This window comes from Pempheris klunzingeri, chromosome 13 (assembly GCF_042242105.1).
Source record: "Pempheris klunzingeri isolate RE-2024b chromosome 13, fPemKlu1.hap1, whole genome shotgun sequence".
NCBI lineage: Eukaryota > Metazoa > Chordata > Actinopteri > Acropomatiformes > Pempheridae > Pempheris > Pempheris klunzingeri.
Genome location: NC_092024.1, coordinates 3,850,577 through 3,872,141, shown reverse-complemented (window position 1 = coordinate 3,872,141; position 21,565 = coordinate 3,850,577). Strand labels below are relative to the sequence as shown.

The 21,565-nt window shown below is 43.7% G+C and overlaps 2 protein-coding genes across 2 annotated transcripts; one reads left to right on the top strand and one right to left on the bottom strand.

Annotated features, from left to right (window-relative positions):
* Window positions 1-178: 178 nt before the first annotated feature.
* Window positions 179-10,825, bottom strand: rtn4ip1 (reticulon 4 interacting protein 1). Its single transcript, XM_070841839.1, has 9 exons — window positions 10,340-10,825; window positions 9,125-9,276; window positions 7,690-7,758; window positions 7,170-7,294; window positions 6,807-6,855; window positions 6,337-6,473; window positions 5,898-6,081; window positions 1,533-1,625; window positions 179-477 (listed from the first exon to the last, which is right to left on the bottom strand). Exons 1-9 carry the CDS (start codon window positions 10,599-10,601, stop codon window positions 370-372), a joined length of 1,179 nt encoding a protein of 392 aa, XP_070697940.1. The 5' UTR covers window positions 10,602-10,825; the 3' UTR covers window positions 179-369.
* Window positions 10,826-10,993: 168 nt separating this feature from the next.
* On the top strand, window positions 10,994-18,001 carry qrsl1 (glutaminyl-tRNA amidotransferase subunit QRSL1). The gene is made up of 11 exons (XM_070841838.1): window positions 10,994-11,085; window positions 11,856-12,015; window positions 13,332-13,430; window positions 13,512-13,608; window positions 13,784-13,945; window positions 14,069-14,244; window positions 15,545-15,657; window positions 16,147-16,339; window positions 16,477-16,594; window positions 16,834-17,039; window positions 17,470-18,001. The coding sequence occupies exons 1-11, from the start codon at window positions 11,062-11,064 to the stop codon at window positions 17,685-17,687; spliced, it is 1,566 nt and encodes a 521-aa protein (XP_070697939.1). The 5' UTR covers window positions 10,994-11,061; the 3' UTR covers window positions 17,688-18,001.
* The last annotated feature ends 3,564 nt before the right edge of the window (window positions 18,002-21,565 follow it).

The window sequence follows — 21,565 nt, the reverse complement described above, 5'->3', positions numbered from 1 at the left end:
TTTGGTGTAGAGAAGACAAATTTTGATTTTGGGTTAGGGTTAAAAAAAAAAAAAAAAAAAAAAAAGAAGCAAAAGCAGAATTATTAATAATTGCCAGTGTTATCATAAACACTTTTTTATTTTTGTGTTTGAGCCCATATAAAAGTGCCACACATCGTAAAGCACACAACAGCAGCTGTAGCGCTCCAAGAGGCCAAACACACAGTAAAGCTACACAATCCACACAAATGAGAGGCAATAACAGCAACGACTCTGTTCCTGCACCTTGTTTGCAGTTGCGGATGAGCTTTAAGACCTCACATTCAAATTATTTTCATTCAGTTTGTTTGGTGACTGTGCAGAAAAATAGTGCTACAAGTTATGTCCCCCCTAGCTGATCTGGACCACAGTCTTTCCTCGAGCGTGACCCTTCTCCACCTTCTGGAAGGCCTCAGAAACCTGAGAAAAGCTGAAGGTCTCCTCCACCACAGCCCGGATCTGATAGAGAGCAGACAGAGGAAGGCTGAGCAGGGCTCATACAAGCATGTTTTTCCACCATTGTGAATTATCAGTGAGCAATTGTCAGTAGATGTAGTTTCCTTCAATGATTAAAAGTGATCAAGAGGCTTTTTCTAGTGTGTTCCTAACCTTTCCCTCATGCCAAATTCTCTAAACAACAGAGCAGAATCAGGTTTCAAATGGAACTTTTCTCACTAGCTTTTTTCTAGATGCTGCTACAAGCTACATACTTCAAACCATAATTGTGCATGAGCACGTTCAAGTGACAAACATAGGATAGATAAAAGGGTGTTATTTGCGTAGTAAGTGAGATGAACCTCAGCTGAACTTCATATGATATCACAATGTCATCTATCACACTACAGGATCACTGGTTTTTCATTTGGACCCACTCAGTCTCCTCCAACTTAGGCTCCTCCTGAATGAATGATGTTTTGAGTAGTTGAAATGACTAGAAAGGTGCTAAACAAATACAGACCATTCACCATTTGTTGAGATGTCAAATGGATTCATGAAATCTAATGTGCTGGATTTACCCATATGTCTTTTTTGTGAGCCACGTATTTCTCAAAGATATTGCTGTCTAATAATCACCATGCCATTACCTAACAATGTACTAACATGTATTTCCCATGAGAATGTAATACGCACGGGGGGATAAATTGCAGTTTGTGCGAAGGGGGAGCCACTGTCCAAAGAGGTTGGGGGGTGGGTATGCGTAGATCAAGGTTAATACAGCTACCATGAGATAAAAATAACACAACTGGAGGTGGAAATAATTAAAGTAATGAAGTAAAATAAAGTAATCGTGGCTGTGCATGTGTGGATACTGCTGCTAAGTGATGCCCACAACGGCTTAACGAAGTCCAATACAAGGACCTAACAGTCTAAATTTGTTTGGTCAGCATGTTTCAACCCAACAGTGTGACACTGTGCACCAACAGGCTGCAACAGCAAGCAGAGCTCAGCTCAAACCCTGGTGTGCACACAAAGATAAAAACAGAACAGTTTAGAGAATCATTTTGGTATCGTACCTGTCCTGCATCCACCATTTCCCTTATTTCATCCAATGCAGGACCACTAGGTGCAAAGAATCCCCAGCGGTAGTGAACTCCTTTGACCAGGTGCTACAAGAAAACAGCATGAGAGAAAAGCATGAAGACGAGCAGAATTACTAACTTGATTAATTGTGTGTACAGCCGAAATGTTACTGTTGATAATGTTAAAATGAAGACCTAAGGCTGAAAGAAAGACAGACAAGACACGGTGAACTGATCCTAAAATAATCTCCATCTTACCATCACTTATTACACTGATCTCCTACTTCACAGCATTCTACCTGACTCTATCGTCTAGTTCCTGTCACTGGATAGGATTTGATCGGCCTTTATTGGCCCCAGAGGGGAAATCCGGTTGTTGCACGGGAGAGAATACTAAATAAAAAATAATATGAAGTATGAAACTAAGATAAGAATACAAAGAATACAGGAGCAATTTAAGACAAGCTTCCGAGGTAATGCGACGGTGGTGTGCACACAGCTGACTAATGTATTCCATGTCAATAACGGGTTATTGATGGGCTTTTGTGTTTCGGCAATCTGAGAGTGAACGTCTACAGATGATTTACTTCTCCAGTATTTTTTCTTTTTATCTTAATGAAAAAGGAAACTGACTGTTCACTAAGTGTGACAGTAGTGCTTGCTTGCTCGCTTGAGGCCAAGAATTCACCAGTGTTGTGTCAGTTTAACAATAAAATGAGTGTGTGGAGGAAGGATATAATTAATCAGGTGGTTAAATGTGTCGAGTATCATACGGTAAACAACTACTCCTATCTGTCTGTCTGTGATATATGTAAAGAAAAGACGGATAGATATTAAATTACATTACACAACACAGACCTACATCCTGAGTCCTGAGTCTCATGTGTCAGGTGCCGGGGCGGAGACGCAGCCCATTTGACCTTAAGCCTTTAACAGCTGGGTGGGATTCCCTGCAGCTCGTGACAAAAAGAGAAATGAGTTGACTCAGTCTTTTGTTATGTTTGACCCTGTGTCTGTGTGTCTGTGTGTCTGTGTGTCTGTGTGTGTGTGTGTGTGTCTGTGTGTGTGTGTGTGTGTGTGTGTGGGGGGGGTATGTTGGGATTTTCGATATAAAAGGAGTTACTCAACATGTTTCCTTTGGAAATGAGGACAGAGTGAAAAACCAAGCCAGCTGTCGGCGCTCTAGTTTTCTTTTTACTAACAAAGCACACGGTGTGCGGGTGCAAGTGAACAAGGGAATGTGGTGGTGCTCGCTTCCTGCCCATAAACCCGTCAGGTGCGGCCCTCTCCCATTCTTCTGACTGAGGGGTGTCATCGCCCCGCTGTAACTGTGTCCTTTCGTATCAGTTCTGTGCCATCCACGCCAGAACTGTGCATCGGCGCCTGGAAAAATACCCCTGCTGTGTCAGGGTGACTAATCTATCTCAGATTTGAGTCCTGATTGGATGGTTAGTGTGGGTGCTAACCAGAGGCCGTGCTGTTAGAAACGAGATCCTCCCTGTGTGAGCGCACCTCCTCTAGTCTTATGTTACACTGTCTGAAGCACAAGGTGTGACCGTGTAAGAGGGACTTTTATTTTTTTTAAAGATCAGCTGAGCCCCTTCACAATTCTACTGAGATAGTTCAAGTGAATTTGCGTGGGGGTGGTGGGCGTATGTGGGCCACATGGCTGTTTCATTTCTACTGCACCGTTGAGGTTTCGCACTGCATGACACGTTGTCCTATCAGGTTACACTTGGCATGAAGAAGGGGAGAAGGGTTAAGGGAGTGATAGAAGAGGAAGAAGAAACTGGACACTTTCTTTATATGCTGGAAAAGAACTGAGTAGTGAAGGAGTACAGTACCCCCCTCCCCTCCCCACATGTGCATATATAATCTCTGTCAACATCAGGGGCAACCCCCTTGGTTTAACACAGAGAGTCACATAACTCTCCATTTCACAAGAAATGAAAGAAAAGGCAAGCTTCTCGGGGGACTGTCCCGGCCTGTCCCGACCCTCCATCCACACTTCCTCCTTACGTTTTGAGTTCATCAGCACGTCGAGTCTGGCTTCACTCAAAAGCAATGTAGGAGGGGCACAATAACGGAGACTGAAACAAACCTCCATTCTAACATGTCAGAAAACATGATCTCACAAGCCTCATCTCTCATGCTGTTTTCTCCTGCTGTCAACAAAGAAAAGATCAAAACTGACAATTCACCTTCCTGCTGACAAGTCCTGATACTGCTTATTCATCAGCGATGAATGTCATTAGTTCACAGGCATTTGGTCATAAACCAAAGCGACAAACTGAAGGTCGGACCTTATCTGGGGACAATCACAGTGATCAGGAGAAGCTGTCTGACGTCCAGGAATGATTCTACGATATTTCACAGGATAGAGCAAAGTGGTGGACCTAACTGCAGACCATCCATTCAGCTGACAGCACATTACTGAGCTAATCCAAGTTCCAGGTGTCATAACTACTAACTGGTGCACTAAGTTGTATTCAGTCACAGCTGACAGTAGTTTACTCGTGTTTCAGCAACACTGCAGCCCAGCTGTTTGGAACTGTAGGTGTGTGAGCCATCTTCAGCAGCTAAATGAAGCTGATTACCGCAGACTGGCACCTCCCTGGCCACCACCAAGTCCAACACTCTCTGTCCTTTTTGCTTTGTTTTGGTCTCAGTCGACGTCTGAGAGAAATATCTGGCTCTTTAGCTGCTCAATGCTCCACTCCGCTCACCCGATGGGCGCTAACCTTCTGCCATTCGGCGCCGGCCAGGTTGCACACAGTAGGTTTATGGGAGCTTCAAACAGCAGCCAGAGTTGATGAAAAACAAAGCGATGAGCTACTAGATGCTAAAACGCTCCACAGAGCTGAGGACGGCGTGATCCTTTTGCTGTGGATCTGTCACCACAAGTGACACCTTCCACATTACACACACTTCTTTAATCCCCTCTAGATATAAAAAGATTGATTAGAGAAGCTTGCCTCTTGACAATCGTTTGATGTTGATCATCCTGTTTCCTTTCACCATGTCACCAAACATACATTTCTCAAGTTTCCCACATTTCTTCCACCTCACTTCCTGTTTTAAGTAGAAATGTGTCAACACACCGTTTTCTTGTTACTTAGTAAAGTAATGTAGTGGAGATCATTATGCATTATTCCATCCACACAACTACACAGAACTGTGTTCCTCCTATTTTAAAGCACTTCTTCTCCTGGTAATTCATGTAAAACATCTGAGTTATCCCAACTAATACTACAGTGACACAAATTTGGTTTTAGGCGTGACCAATTACTGAACAAGAAGGAAGAAGAGGTGTTACTTTTTGGGGCACTTGTTGCATCGATCTGTACGTGTTCTAGCAGAAAGTCAGTTTGTTCTAAGGAATTTGTGGTTAGGACGAGTGGAAAGAGGTGGCACACACACACGCAAACACACACACACACACACGCACGCACAAGCCACATATGCACTGCATTGCAAGCTTTGCTCTGCATGAAGTTCACCACAGCAGGCACACTGACAGGATGCCACTCATGTGCACAGTACTAATGTGTGTATAGTAAATGGTATTATAATCTAAATTTGTCCCGACTATGTTTGTGCTGCACATGCAGCGATGAAGTTGTATTTCAGGAAAGATGATTTATATCTCAGTAACACTGAAGACTGACTAACGCTGTGGCCATGGCAACGGGTTTGTTTTCAAAACCCTGTGTAACATCTTCCGAGAAGAACGGAAGCCTTTATTACGCTAGATATTGATATTAATAGTTTTGAAATGAGATGTTCTGCAATCGTATGTAGGTGTGATGTGGAAGTGTTTGAGTGTCCACATACTTTTGGCCATGTGGTGCACTTAAAACAACACTGGAAACAGCACTTCATCTTTTGCAGCAACAATCACTCAGGAGATATAAAGCAGATATACATACACAAATCTATGCACAATAACCTTCCTATCACAAAATAATGAGCTGGATGACATTGTAACCAAAGTTTAGTCCGGCCCGTTCCAATGAATGAGGATGATGAGTTTTTATGCGCTGTTGAACGCAGCCTACCTGACCTGAGTCATCTAATGTCGCCGTGGTGTTTGTCTTAGCGTGCAATCTGTTAGACGTTTGAATTTAGAATTTAACTCTTGGCATGGTAGGATTAAGAGAAATAAGTAAAAACTACTAAATAATCTATCTAAATATATAATGATACTCCTACAGCACCTACTGGCAGCAACACGACAGCATAACTGACCATGTGACCAACATCATGCGTTCGGATCGATTTGAGTTAAGGAGAACAACCAATGAAGTAAAGATCCATCCTTTAATAAATATGTAATGAACCAAATATGTAGTGAACTACCTTGAGGGCTTTGGAGGCCATTGTGGCAGCAGTCTGCATCATACCATCAGCGATGCCCAGCCTGTCAGTGTTCTGGAGGAACGGTGTTACAAGGGTGATGTACTTGGCACCGCTCCACGGCTTAAGAAGATTTAGTGCCCAGCGCTCCGTGTCCCCCCCAATATTATCCAGGATCAGGTCAAATCTTGAGGTGAAGAAAGGGTAGAGTTGGTAAAAACAAGGCACACAGATAAAGATACATGCGTGTGGGGTCACTGGGAATAAAAGACAAAGGAAGGGATGATGGGGCAGATGACTGAAGTGGAGAGAGAGATAAAGTCAGAGTCTGACTGAGTTTGTTAGAAAATTAAAGGGCTCCATTTTCCCACACTAATGAGCTGACAGCAGCTAGAGGTACTGGGTTGCCTTGGTAACAAGGGGGGGGGGGGGGTTCTCTCACTTCTCCAGTGCACCAAGTGGCTCCTCCACAGGTCCAGCGGTGTAGTCCACCACGTGATCTGCCCCCAGGCCCTTTACAAACCGCTCAGCATTCTGAGAGCAGGTAACGGTCACATGGGCTCCCCAGGCCTTCAGCATCTGGACACAAACGATGGTTTCACCTCAGCGCAGTGTGTGTTTGGGTGATGTTGGGAGCAGAATGTTACCCAATGTTTGAGGAGCACAGAGAATGTATGATTAATGAGATCAAGTGTTACGTCTGTGTAATGTGAGCTACAGTATCCAGGTCACCGTGCAAGACACGTGGTAAAGTCTGAAACCTGACCGGCCAACGGACTCTTCATAAAACCACTGTTTATTTCACGATCAGTGTCTTTTTTTTTTAACGCTGTTGTCATGGAGCACGGCTGACCGATGTTAGCTGTGTGTGTAGCTTAGTGACATTACGTGTGAACTGTGCTTCTTCCATACCTGTATAGCAAAAGTTCCAACTCCTCCCGATCCTCCAAGGATCAAAATCCTGTGAGGAAGAGGCAAAGGAGACATGTACTATGAATGCACTATTGTGGCACAGACTCTCTCAGTACGATTCATGTTGAACGCATTCTGGGTTTTAGCATGTCAAGTTCAGCGCAGTACAAGGGAGCATCTGCCAGAGGCTCATTACAGAGCGGGCTAACAGGGGCTAAGCTGAGGAGCTAAGGAGCACAGAGTGGAATAATTGGCTAGATCAAAGACAGGGAGCGTATTTCGGGTGGATAGGGATTAACAACAAGTGGAAATTGTGTGTGTGTGTGTGTGTGTGTGTAACAGTGTTTGTCCACGTTCCCTCACCGCTTCTTGGCACAGTTGTCCTTGCTAAGCCCACCGGTGTTGACCAGCGCTGACCAGGCAGTGGTTGCCACGTAGGGGATGGCTGCTGCCTCTGCGTGGCTCAGTGACTTTGGTTTGTGGGACACCTGAGCACAACACACATTCACATCCCCATCCTCTGAGCCATGACGGAAAAAAACCATGTGAACGCCAGAAACAACTGTGCGAACGTAGCTCTTTATTGAAGTCTTTATTAGATGATTTTGCATGCTTCAGCAATAAGCAAACTGCCTTTTGATTTTAGAGGGAAAGAAAACATATTCCAGAAGTGGTCGTAGAAACCGATAAGAGGCGTCACTGAAACAAACCACAATTAACGAAAAGGAAGCTAATTACACAGATATGATAGCGATGAAATGAATCCTCACAGATAGAAGCAAACTGCAACACTAAATTGAGAAAGTTCCAGCAGCACAAACAATCATTCATCGATCGTTCCTGCAGCTCAGAGCAACAATGCAGCACACCGGACGAACCATACCTCATTGGCACTCAGCACCACAAACTCGGCCAAGCTGCCCTGCTTCCATGGTGGGATGGCTGCCCACACCTGGGGGAGACACACAGCAACACAACAGTCATCAACCACTGTCCACATTTCAATACAGCTGGCTGCACAGTCATATAGCTCCTCAAAAATAGCACATGTGCACAAACATGCGGTGACAAAAGGCAGACTATGACATCATGACGTGCCAAAAACAGGCCTTTTAAAAAGTCCAGGCCCGCACACACACACACACACACACACACACACACACTCACAAAGACATCTGAGTCATTAATCAGGTCACAGTGCACGATCGAAATCACATCTGAGATGGAAACTAGGTTAATACACAAGTTTGTAAAGTGAAATGAAAATGTAAACATGACTAAAAGGGAAAAAACGTGACCAAAGTGCTAATGAATTCTTATCGAATCTTTTGTTCCGTAAAATATCAGGAAGCAGTGAAATGTGCAAGCCGATGTATTCGGGTGACAAATGCAGACAGAAAATGTATATATTGTGTATAACAGAAATGTGATCACACTGCATCATATCAGCCCTCATGTTGCACTAATTCCCATCCTCTGTTTGATGTAATGCTTCTCTCACTACTGTACGTGTGTGTCTTATCAGCTCTGCCTGTGTTGTGTTTTGGCTTGCTTTACCCATACACACTGAAAAAAAGCTAAAGCCTTAAAAAAAAAAATTAGACATTTTACATTAATGCAATTAAATTTAAATTTTAGGTTAATTCTTCATTGCCAATTTTCCTTTTGTCAACTGACTGATCGTTGATCAATAAGTCGAATAAGTGCAGCGCCTCCATGTATCTGTCATGCATCGTCGATTAAAAAAATACTCCAAGTTAAAGGCGATGGTGTTTTAATGACTCTCACCGGAGGCCTGTTCTACCTCAAAGGCTCTTCTGGGCCAAGACATGGAAAAGACTTGAGTCATGACTACGTTGAAATGTCATGAAATAGCAGAACATAATCCTGGTCGAAGAATTGTTGTGACAGAGCGTACTCTGTGGCCAGGAATGGGTGAGCCACGCGCTTGCTCAGATACACTGTGGTGATGATGCTCTGTTGGCATTAGAGAGCAGAGAAAACACTCCCACTCTTTAACACCACTGACATGCCAACGGTGTTGCCTGTGCCATCAGCATGTGGTGTCAGAAATCAGGATTCATCGGCACAGGTCGTGTGTTTACACCGTGCTGGGTCTGAATGATTCTCGTCTATCCTCTCTATTCTGAACTTAAACAAGGCGTTACTGCGGCTGCGTCTCGTTGTTTACAGCACTCTAGCTTTATTCATACGTGACTCACTCGCTGTGTGCAAGCAACAAGTTGTTTCCGTGAACTACGGAGGTTGCCGAGAGCACATGCTCTCATCTCTCTCATCTGCTCTCTGCTTTTGTTTACCTCGTCCCTTTCTCTGAAGTACTTCACATCCAGGCCGCACTCCATGATGACCCCGGACACGTCCCTTCCCAGGACGAGAGGGAACTCGCTGCCCGACTGCTTGATATTCAGAGGGTCTCTCTTCGCAGACAGCGTAGCGGCACCGTAGCCACCTGGCAGGGAGAGAGCTTCTTGTTACAGCCGGCGCTTAAGAGCTTCAGCACAGTCAAGACACGAGAGAGGAATTAAAAAAGTTACAAGTGTAACTATAAAAATGTGAGACAGAAAGAACAGGATCAGAGACACTCTTGGTCTAAGAGCTTCCAGCAGCTACAGTTTTAATCTACAGTTTTAAAAACTGCATCAAGGTCCATGGCAGTCTTATCTCAAATATCTTATCAAATATCTTTAAAAGGATTTTGTGATCAGCTGCATCAGTTTAACAAAGCAGGGTCTGTCGAGTAACCTGAGGGTCAGGAGCTTATTTTGTCTCTAACATCATCTATTCTTTATTCTTCGAAAAAATTAAAAAAGGGTGAGGAATTAGTGGGGCGAAAGGTTGGCAACAGTAGAAAATATATTGTTATATATTGTTACAGATTGTGCCGAATAAAGACTGAGAATGGACTCTTCAGTAAAGCAGGAGACATTTGGTGCTCAACAGATAGACTTGTGTAATGAATATTTGCATATTCATACTTTTTTTTAAGATTTTTCAATGAGAGAGAGGGGGCGTAGGAATAATTAGAAGATTCTTTAACAAGGTGATTGAAGTGTTGCTGAAATGTCAGAAAATGTGTGTGGAGGGACAAGAAGCCAGGAAGTCAGTCAGGACGCAGCCGATCAGTCCATCACCAGCCTGCAAACAGATAAGCAGGTCTGGGTTTTTTCAAAGGATGAGATGAAGATAAGATCAGATGTTGTCGCAGTCACGTAGGTTACGTAGGTCACCCTCATGTGAAGAGAAAATATGACACCTTCCAAAATGCAGCAATCCAGCTTGTGAAAGTTTCCACTAAGCAGCAGCTCTCTATCCACCCCCTCCTCCAAGACCAGAGTGGTACACCAGACACTGGCTGCGTGGGAGGGGGGCGATGAGCTCCATGACTCATTTCAAGAAACAAATACAGGCCCAACCGCAGGACACATCAGTCTGACACACCAGTCACTGGAGTCTCCCACTTTTCTCAGTTGCAGGCTGTGCCACAGCTTTGAACACCCAGGGGTGTCACTCACCTCTCATGCTGACGTCAAGTGGGTTCAGTCCTGCTGCAAACACTTTGACAATAACCTCATTAGGGTAGTTGATGATGGGGAAACTGGCGTTTTTAGTGAAGCGTAACACATCGTTGCTTCCATATTTATCTATAACCCAAGCAGGCATGACGGTCCTGCGGGGTTTGGTGGTGCTCAACAGTCTTGTCTGGCTTCCACGCCAGGGAGGTGATTTACAAAGGTGAACCAACCTACTGTGCACCGAGGGTCGAACACAGCTCATCTTTCAAGTCTGAAAATCCTAAATGTTGTCAAATTAAATAGCGCAAATGTAAATTAGCGGGCTCTGAATCCCTGCTACAGACAGGAGTGTACACTCAGTCTGCTACATTAGAGTATTTAAGTTCTTTATATAACACGAAAACCTTGCGACTAGAGACATCTTCTCCTTGTATAAAAAGTCAGCTCGATAAATGCAATAATTCCAAAGTGTATGCTCATTTCAAATCAGCGTCCTCCTCCGTAACGTGCCACTTCCTTGACCGGTGTGTTTTCTTTTTGTTTTTTTGGACAGCGCTCGGCTCCCTCCGCCAATCAGAGCGCGGTTTGCTCAACAGCTATCCAATCACAGAAAAGGTTGCTGGACGTCGGTAAACGAAACAAACATGGCAGCCCGCTAGTGCTGCATACTGGTGCTAAGGTTACTGTTAATTTTTTAAAGGTTGTCGGGAAATACTGTCAGCATGCTCAGCCTGACGATAAGAGAGGTTGGTAACGATACGACTTTTCGCTTTGTTCTCTGGGTTTAGTTCGCGTTCGTGTCAGTCCGCAGCGCTCAGCCGCATGTTGTGCTGTCGTCTCATAACTAGCTTAAATGATATGATATGATATAGAAGAACCCAATGGACAGTAGGTGACACAAAACCTGTGTGGCTCGTGTGAAACAAAACTGTGTTTCGTATTTTTGGAAGAGGTAAAAGTAGAAATAACCAAGTAGTGCCACTTAATGATGATTTACCCTTAAGAACTAACAGATACGTGCGCTTAAAGTGTCAAAAATAAAAGTTTTATTTAGCTTAATGACCCCTGTCAATGTTATTGGAGCACGACTGATGGATTAACATGGCAGCAGCATGTTAATGCTTTTAAAGAGAGGCTTATGTGATGCACTTCATGCACAGTTAAAACATCCGATACATATTACAGCATCAGTTTACAGCTTCTACACACAGTTAATACATCTGAAGCAGGACACTGTCTCTATCAGCTTTATGTACAGCTGCTGCAGGTGAATCTGTAGCAACACATGCTGTTTTATTCCATCATTTTTTGAATAAAGTCTTTACTTTGTGAAGTAATTTGTAACAACTGTCTCAAGGCATTTTAAGGAGGGAAGAAATAAAAAGCACAGGCTGAAATAATGAAGATAATCATGGCAGAATTCCATTTGGTTGCTTCAGTTTCAGGCTCCCTACATTATCGCCCATTAAGTCAACGAACTGAGTTACAATGCTGATGTTTCCTCTTCACTCTCCAGGTGTCTGCGGCGCTCAGGGAGGGAGGAACCTCCCCAACCGAGCTTTGCAGGAAGTGTCTTAACCGCATCAAGAAAACACGCCATCTTAACGCTTACATCACCGTGACAGAGGAGCTGGCACTGAAGCAGGCTCAAGAAGCAGAAAGCAGACTGCTGCGGGGTGCGGACACATCACTGCTTCCATATACAGCTGTGATCACAATTAGAAAACGATTTATCAACACTTGATTTCTTTTCAGAAATAATGTAATCTTCACCGCTCAACATTTGAAGGAATGTTTGTTGTGGCTATATCATGCTGCTGGAAGAGTGTTTTTACAAGATAGCCAAGGCACTTTATTATAACCCAAACTTTATTTTGCGGAAAACACAATGATCAAAATTAGAGAACAGCAGTGACTGTAGCACGGAGAGAGATTACAACTAGCATGTCTGAAGTTAGGCTGCCAATTAAATGGGGTTTGTCAGATAATTAAGGAAATTAGCACCAGGTGCCAGATTAACACCAATAACTGGGAGGTATCTGAAAGTGTTCTCTAATTTTGATCAGTGTTCTCTTTCAAATATCTCATTAAAGTTTTTCACACTGTGCTTCAGAATATACACTACTCACAAAAAGTTAGGGATATTCGGCTTTCAGGTGAAATTTCAGGATGAACCTAAAATGCATTCTAACCTTTCCAGGTGAACTTAATGTGACCTTCTCTAAACCTTTGAATGCACATGTCCAACTGTTCAGTGTTTCAGTACTTTCTGCACCAGTTGCTGTTCTCTAACAAGAAGCTTAACAGCAACATTCACAACAGGTTTGATCCATGAATCCACCAATACATTTCCTGCTTCAGTTAGAATTGGTATTTAAACAGTCCTCCTCATCCTGCTGTTCACATTCTGACATCATGAGACCAAGACGACACCTAACAGTTGATCAGCAGCACCTCAACACTGGAGGCTTCAAACAGGAAGTCCTCAGACGGAGGTGTTCACTGAGCTTAGAGGGTCACAGAGTGTCATCAGGAGGTTGGAACAGTGATACAGAGATTGGAAGAGTCACAGAAAGGAGAGGAGTGGACGTCCTTTGGCTACGTCCCAATTTATTGAGGCACCGAAAATGTTTTGTTGTGGTATACCTACCACTGTTGTTAGATTTTCTTTCAATAAATTGTTTAAGATTAATAAAACTACCATTGCATGCTTCTACTTAAATGCCCTACTTTCATGATATAATATCACTGTAGCATTAACTTTTTACATTTTCCATATATTTCACCTGAAAGTCGAATATCCCTAACTTTTTGTGAGTTGTGTATGTAACTCATGACAACTGCCATTTTACTCCTGTTTGGATCATTTCAAATAGGCAGTAGGCAGTGACCTTGAAATTTAGGAAATTGTAGGTTGTCCTCTAACTTTGATCACCACTGTGTGTTCTGTGGCGTGAAGGTGGTGTTAATGTTTGATCTTGTTGTCCCCCAGGTGCCCCCAGAGGTCCTCTGGATGGAATCCCCTTTGCAGTCAAGGACAACTTCTGCACAGAAAACATCAGGACCACGTGTGCTTCCAGAATGCTGAAAGGTCAGTGAAAGTACTGCTCTTAGATTTTCCACTCCATATATTTTGTATCCAACCCAGTAATGACAACCTACCTACCTACAGACTACGCTCCACCCTACAATGCTACAGTGGTCCAGAAGCTCTTAGACCAAGGGGCTGTTCTCGTAGGGAAAACCAACATGGATGAGTTTGCTATGGGGTAAGGCCACAGTTATCAATGTCAGAATAGCTCTACAGATCAGCTACAAATCCCAGTTTATTTTATAAATTGCTTGATGAAGCTGTGACGGCTGTGTGCACCTACGGGAAGAGACTCTGATTTTACATTATTGGTTGTCATTGTCATATTTATTTATCATTTATTTGTCCTGCAGTTCAGGCAGTACTGATGGGGCTTTTGGCCCAGTGAGTAACCCCTGGAGCTACGCTGCTCCATACAGAGAGCAGGCAGGCTCAACAGCAGACTCCGACTGGGTCATCGCTGGAGGAAGCTCAGGAGGAAGTGCTGCAGCTGTGGCATCACTCACCAGCTACCTGTGAGGGAACACATTCGCATTCACTGGTTAAGGAAAACCATTGCAAAGAGAGAAAATGCTACAAAGGTTTCATTCAAAATGGTGTTTACAAATCAGAATATGTTTTTGGTAATTACTTGGCAGGGCTTTGGGTTCAGACACTGGTGGTTCGACTCGTAACCCTGGAGCATTGTGCGGTGTTGTGGCCCTCAAGCCCACTTATGGGCTGCTGTCCAGACATGGTCTCATCCCCCTGGTCAACTCCATGGATGTCCCTGGGATTGTGACCCGTAGCGTCAGTGATGCAGCCATTGTGTTAGGTAGGACTCCACTGACAGCCTGTCTTTATCCAGAGCCCAACGTTCAAAACTGAACGTCATCTGGACCGACAGAACAAACTTGTGGCTCCTCATCAATATGGTCATTCTGCATTTGCAGCTCCTTATTTCTAATGGAGGGCTCTAATTTATTTAAATGTCACTTAATTGAATTCAATGGTACTTACCTAGATAAATAAAGGATCAAATAAAATGGTACATTTTATGATGCACATCACTTCTGTTGATGTGCATGCACTTTTGCTGGCCAATTAGTTTTAATCAAAGCCATTGAGTACAGTGTGCTAAAGTGCCTGCCAGTCCAGTTGATAGATATATCAAAAGTTAACTGTTGGATCTAATTCAATATATTAAATATCAAATATTTCAATACCCAGCAGCTATGACATCATGGTTATAATCCAGTATGGGACAGATTTTGCATGTAATCCACTTTTCTTTGCTGCCATGTTTGTTATGTCTGACTACTGTCTATTATCTTAGAAAAAATTAACAACAAGAAAAAGGCTACCATGAGCCGTGACAGAGTTATCACTGCTGATGTATGACATGGTGAGCGTCCTGTCAGCGCAGCAAGAGAAGGCAGCGTTGGGTCGGATGTGGCGGTGGCTTTTAAATCAGGGTTACAACGTAGAGGCTCAGTGGTTGATGACTGCAGGCCATCAGTGATAGGCTCAAGTCTGTACCTGTTGAAACACATATGAGCTATTGAGCCGTTTATAAATGAGTTCAAATGAATTAATGATGTGAATAGGAGCCACATCCTCATTTAAAGAGGTCACTTCCTTAAACAAAGGCCACAAAGAGGGCTGAAGGGTAAATCATGCCTACACATGCGTTGACAAAAAAGAAAAAGATCATCTCCAGGAGAATAGGTATTAATCCATAAATGGATGCAGAAAATGCGCAAATCAGTGCATGAAAATTCACCAAAATGCAGGACATCAAGAGCTTGACATTCAAAAAGTGACACTCAATAAGTGCCCCAGCCGCCCGCTATGCTGAAATGAAACCTGTGCTCTAGGCGGCACCCTGACGGTAGCCCATGCCATGCATCCTCTCTAGCCTTTGCAAGTAAGCAAGCATATTTTTTTTTAAATGGCTTTGCAATTTTTCACATGGAAGAAAAAGCATTCAACATATTTATTGGACGTCTTTGACACACACCGTGCTTTGATGAGAAGCACTCACTGTTTTATCTGCTGAATCAGCATTGAAACATTGTCATTATTTGTCATTTGCTGTCAAATAATGGACCTAATTTTGTTGGTGTCTTACGCAGATGTCCTCCAAGGCCTTGATATTAGAGACTCAACAACAATTCGTGCACCTCCATCTCTGCCGGAGCTACCTGAAGACTTTGATGCCGAGAAAATCTGTGTAGGCATCCCAAAGGTGAGTACAGCTCCGTGTTAATACACCATCTCCTTTGTGTTATCAGCATCACTGATACCATATTTCCTTCCTATAAGTTAAGTTAGCAACTTACGTTTTGTCTGAAATATTTAATACAGGAAGAGTATTGCATTTCTCAAGCTATCAGAAATTAAGTATGATAAAGGACACCTGATTCTTGTTTTTACATAAAATGATTCGAAGAAGACAATAACACAATGTCACAATAAAACATATTAAGCATTGACATTTGTTAGTTTGATTGGAGAAGGAACTGGTTTTCATGTCTTTAAATGGAACCTAGGGATTCGTGTCCTGAACCTCAAGTTTGCGAGTCTTAGCAGAGTCATTATCAAGACCCATTGTTTGTGGAGGACAGTGTCTGTATGTGAAGATCGCTCCCATTCCCTTTGTCTTTATATCGCTGTGACCATAAATGCATTGATTTCCTAAAGCTGCTTGTCTTCCCTGTCTCTGAATGCATGTCAGGAGTACCACTCCCCGGGGCTGTCTGCTGAGACTCTAGCACAGTGGAGTCGCGTTGCCGACATGTTTGAGAGGGCGGGGGCACGAGTGGAGCAAGTATCCCTCCCCCACACCCAGTACTCCATTGTGTGCTACCACGTCCTGTGCTGTGCTGAGGTGGCGTCTAACATGGCCCGCTTTGATGGTCTAGAATACGGTATGAACAAGTATATATGTAGGAAGAGTGCAGCATGTATGGTTCAGGCATGAGATCACACGGGGAACCTGCTGGATTACTCCACAGTACACAATCAGAAAAGATAATGCCCTGGATTTCTGTCCCTCTCCTGTCAGGCCATCGTAGTGCGGTGGACAGCTCAACAGAGGCCATGTATGCCTCGACCAGACATGAGGGCTTCAACGATGTAGTGAGACAGAGGATACTGTGTGGAAACTACTTCCTGCTCAAACAGTGAGACAAGCGTCTGATTCAGTCCACTACCAGTGAAGAACAGTGTGCCACTTCATTGCTTTTACCTTTTCTCTGATCTCAGATCTCTATTGTCATTAGGCCGTACAGCTATGAGCACATTTGGCAAGTCATCTTTCGCGAAATATGAAAGAGAGAATAAAACTGAGCGCTGCAAGCTGCCGCAATATTTCCAGAACTGCAAGAATGAACCGTCTGCATCTTCGCCCTCATTTTGCCAGGAACTACCAGCACTACTTTGTAAAGGCCCAGAAGGTTCGCCGGCTGATCGCAGAGGACTTCAGGCGCGTGTTCGGTTCAGGTGTGGATGTGCTGCTGACGCCCACTACGCTGAGTGATGCGGCCTGTTACTCCGACTTCACACAGGAAGACAACCGAACACGCAGCGCGCAGGAAGACATCTTCACGCAGCCCGTCAACGTGGCAGGTACAGAGAGAAGAAAAACAAGGCACAACCGTTCATGCATGTGTAGGAAGTGTGGGAGGGTTCAGGAGCATTTATATTCCACATGCATGGACACACACGCATAACGTATACACACCCACACACGCTTGACTGAAAACTTTTCGCCCCAAAACTATTTCAGTAAATGCGTCTTACTTTCATCCTATAACAAAGGCTCAGTGGAGAAAAGATGTCAAAGTGAAATTAAAAGAGGAAATGAGTATTTGTAGGCAAAGGCAGTTCTCTCTTTTTACTCTGTTAATGTCTGATGGCAGAAATGTGTGTGTGTTTACATTCAGTTAAACTTTCTCCCACCTTTTATCACTCTCCAAACTAACCTGTAACTAACCTTGAGATCCTAATCATTGGCTTTACCGGAACCTTCCCTCAGCTCTCTTTTTCTTCACCACAGGTCTCCCTGCTGTTTCTGTGCCGATCGCTTTATCACGACGGGGCCTTCCCATTGGCTTACAGCTTATCGGCCCCTCCCTCCAGGACAAGAAGCTGCTCAGTGTCGCCCGCTGGATTGAGCAGAGGGTCGGGTTTCCCTCCCTCCATGACTATGGAGACTCCAGCGAAAGCAACAATGACACAGGGATGACCAAAAGGGAGCAGACTTCAACTGTGTAACTGCATACAGTGCACAATACGTGCCACTTTCATGAACATTCTCAGCTCGTAAGATACCTTTGCAGGACAGTGCCAGACTTTATTCCATGGGTCATATTGCTGTATTTGTTGTCTGAGGGTGATGCTATTATATCAGTGCAAGTTGGGTGCAAGAGTGATTTTTTATTATTACATGTTATTTTTTTAAAAAAGTGTCTCTCCACTGTTGCCGTATCAAGTCGACACATTTTCTGCTAAACATCTGTTCTTTACCTGCATCTGTTGACTTGCTGAGTTTTTCAAGTAAGTTTGCACATGAGGTCTTAGAAAATAAAGATGTCTGATGGCTGATAAGAATATATAAATGTGTACATTAATCCCCTCTTTGTCAACGACTTAGTTACATAACTTTTTGTCTTTCCTCTGCAACATTTATGTTTCATGAAGTATCCACAGTAAAGAGGTAATCCCACACTGCATGCTCAGACACACTGGTAATATCGACTAGTTATCACAAGTCTAGATCCTGTTTGAAGTTTCTCTCCCCAAACACCACATATTGACAATTTGTGCAAGCATTTATTTGGACTTTATTAATACACCAACTGAATCATATTTCTGCAGGTGTATGAAGAAGGCAACTTTGTGAAGAGTTGGGGGCCAGTTTTGCATGACTAAACACCAGGAGACTCAAATGTTGGAATCAACTCAAGTGCAATCAATCCAAGCCAATTACAGGACTGGAAACTGGCCTTAACTAAGGTGCACGATGAGTGTGTCCAGACTCCTGAGTACTGATTCTGTAATTCATGGAGTTCATACATATTCCTTGTGCATCAACAAAAGTTAGTTAATACATAAGGAAATACTAAGTATGTGCTTCCCTCTGTGTTATAGAAGAGTTTTGACATAGTTCATCATCTTATTTTCAATTATTTCCTAAAAATTAATGTCTGTATCTTGAAACAAGAAACAATACGGCAGTTTGTGTGTCTAGAATAAAGAAATATAACATTTAGTGAAAAGAAAATTATGCAAATCTGTGGCATAATTCCAGGTCTAACAATAGTGCCCCGGAATCCTTAAACGTCGGCTCACTGTTGCTAGAATTAGCAGGCAGCAACCACACCTGCTAAACTTAGCGTAAAACCAGTTCTGCATCTTCAAAGAGGGATAACGCAGGCTGAAAACAGCACAGAGCATCTATTTGGGATCCCTGGACGAGTGCATCCTATTTAAAGTAGCTCTGCAGTCAGTCCCCCCCCCCACAGCAGGCCACATTAAGACAATTACGAAAAGGATTAGGAGGTTATTTCCAGGCTGTGCCCTTGTTTCAGTGGATACATCAGAAAGGAATAGTCCTTCCTTTAATCATCTTAAAGGAATAGATGGACACATTGGGAAATGCAATTACTGCCATATTCTAACTTTGACCAGAGCAATGCTAGCTGTTTCCCCCTGCTTCCAGGCTTTATGCTAAGCTACGCTAATCACTTAACTGGCTCCCAGAATGTTGTGCTATTCCTTAAAACAAGGCCTATGACATATAGGCGGTAAAAGCCCATCCGAGGTGGCTGATTTAGTAAAGTGTAAGAGCAACATTTTACATGAAACTACTTCAAGTGTTACATTTAGAGACAATAAAACAATAAGTGACAGAGAAGTCAGAAGAACAGATGAGTTTTCAGTCTGTTTCCAGTCAACACAGGATTTACAAGTTTGAGGACTCCTGTGAGGATTTGATCAAGTTTCTGTTCCTCTGTGATAGAGGAAGTCATACCACAGGTCAGAGTCATTCTAGATCGTTACAACATGAAGGTAAAGTTACAAAAAAAAAAGGCTTTGTGGAGTCACATATGTGTGGAGTCACATATTGTGACACATATTGAGCTGCCTTAGTTGCCTCCAGTATCTCACTCGTGCAGACTGAGAGCAGATCACAGAGAGCCCCAGCTGGGCTCTTGTTTCCTTTGACATTCTCCTCTCCGGATGTGTGGATTTGTGTCGTATCCCCTTCTCCCCTCATCCACCCTCACTCCATCCCTCCCACCTGCCTGGCTGTTTCCACTGCTTCTCGTCTGATCCTGAACTCTTTAACGTTTGTTACGCACACGCCGCCCTCGCTCACAGCTGACAGAGAAGGGGCGAGCTGATGAAATCTCGGCAAAGCACGGGCTCCTCACATGCTCTCATAAGCCATGTGTCCTCCACAGACATAATCCCATAACAGGGTAACGGGGTCCCTATAAAACAAAGTGCCTATAATCTCTGCTGGCCAGTCACAGACACTCAGACTGTAACTACAGTAGAGAGGGCATCAAAGCAGGAAATACATCATCATTGGTTTGACAGGGTGAATTTGAATTTGAAATACAAAGAACAAAACCATGAATACACAGTAAATCGACAGAAAAACAAGCGTGTGTGTGGGCCTGTTACTCTCTAAAGCAGAGGATTAGTGGCACAGCTGGGCGGTGCCAGGTGATGGGATTTCCCCAACACAGAGGTTGGTTCCTTCAGCTTGCTGCACCTTCCTCCGCTCAGCTTCTGGTTGCATAAGCTCTGCATTATTTAAAGGCTGTCTTTGGATGGCATTGAAGGTCAAACATTCACCACGTGAGTCTATGTTTTTGCCCTCTGATGGACTTGTCTGTGGTGCACCCTGCCTCTTGCCCAATGCCTGCTTGGATGATAATAATGATAATAATAATAATAATAATAATAATAATGTGCCAATCCTCTGTCTCCTTTACTAGATAAATAGTAGCCGTCAGGTGCTGTGAGTATCATGATGAGAAGTCACTGCGAAGTGATATCTGTTTCCAGCACATGATAGTCTTTGACTTATTCATAAGCAACAAAGTCTTGGCTGTGGTGTTAGAAATCCATTGACACACTGTGGATGGATGCTGAGTCACTGTGTACTCGAGGTCTCTGGGTGAGGTGGTTGTAATGGTAAATAACAGTGCGCTCACTTAGTGGCTGGGGTTAAACCGCTCATCAGAGGCTTCAAGCGTCACTGTTTGGACTGCTGAGGAATCCAGATTCCTGCTTGGTAAGGTTGGAGGTCAGACATCACTATGTGAGTCTATACGTATTTGCCCTGTGACGGTTTTGTCCAGGATGTACTGTGCCTCTTGCATAATTCCTCCCTGGATAGCATCCAGTTCTCCATGACGATGTAGGGGTGCATGGGTGCAGTGATTGCAGACTTTGTTTTTGCCTCTAACAAAAGAGAGGTAATATCAGAGACATACAACTATTTGTATCATAGGCCACTGTGCCACTCCTCTGTCTCATTTAGTAGATAAATAGTATGAGTCTACAGCTATTGTGCTACATACACATCATACAAATAATAATAATGGACAGCTATGGCTATTTTAATGAATAAGTCGACTTTTATGCACATCAACAGTGGTTTCCCACAGTGCACGTTAGAAGGGCTGCACATATCCTGTGGAGTGACACGAGCAAACCACGATGACTTACAGATGGTTGCCATGGTTTCCAGATATTTGGATAATAAGCCTGTCACGAACTGTCGGTATTTATTCCTCTCGCTAAAAGACACTGATTGACTACATATGCCTGGAAAATGTGATGTTCTAATCTAGGTGTCAAAAACAGGAACAGGAAAAGGAGGGTGTGTGAGCTGATGTGCATGCAGCGTTCGCCTGCATCACCCCCAGAGCTCAACCAAGACTGGAAATGGAGTGAGGGGCAGAGGAAGGGGGGGGGGGGGGGGGGGGCATATCTGATACATGGCATGACTGAGCCTTCCAGCACCCCTGTGGATCCAGAGGAAGTGTTCACGGTTCAGGCGCCGTGTCGCTACCTGCTTCTTCACATAGAGTCACTCCGGAAAGGTGCGATGACAAAATAGCTAAAGAGAATTA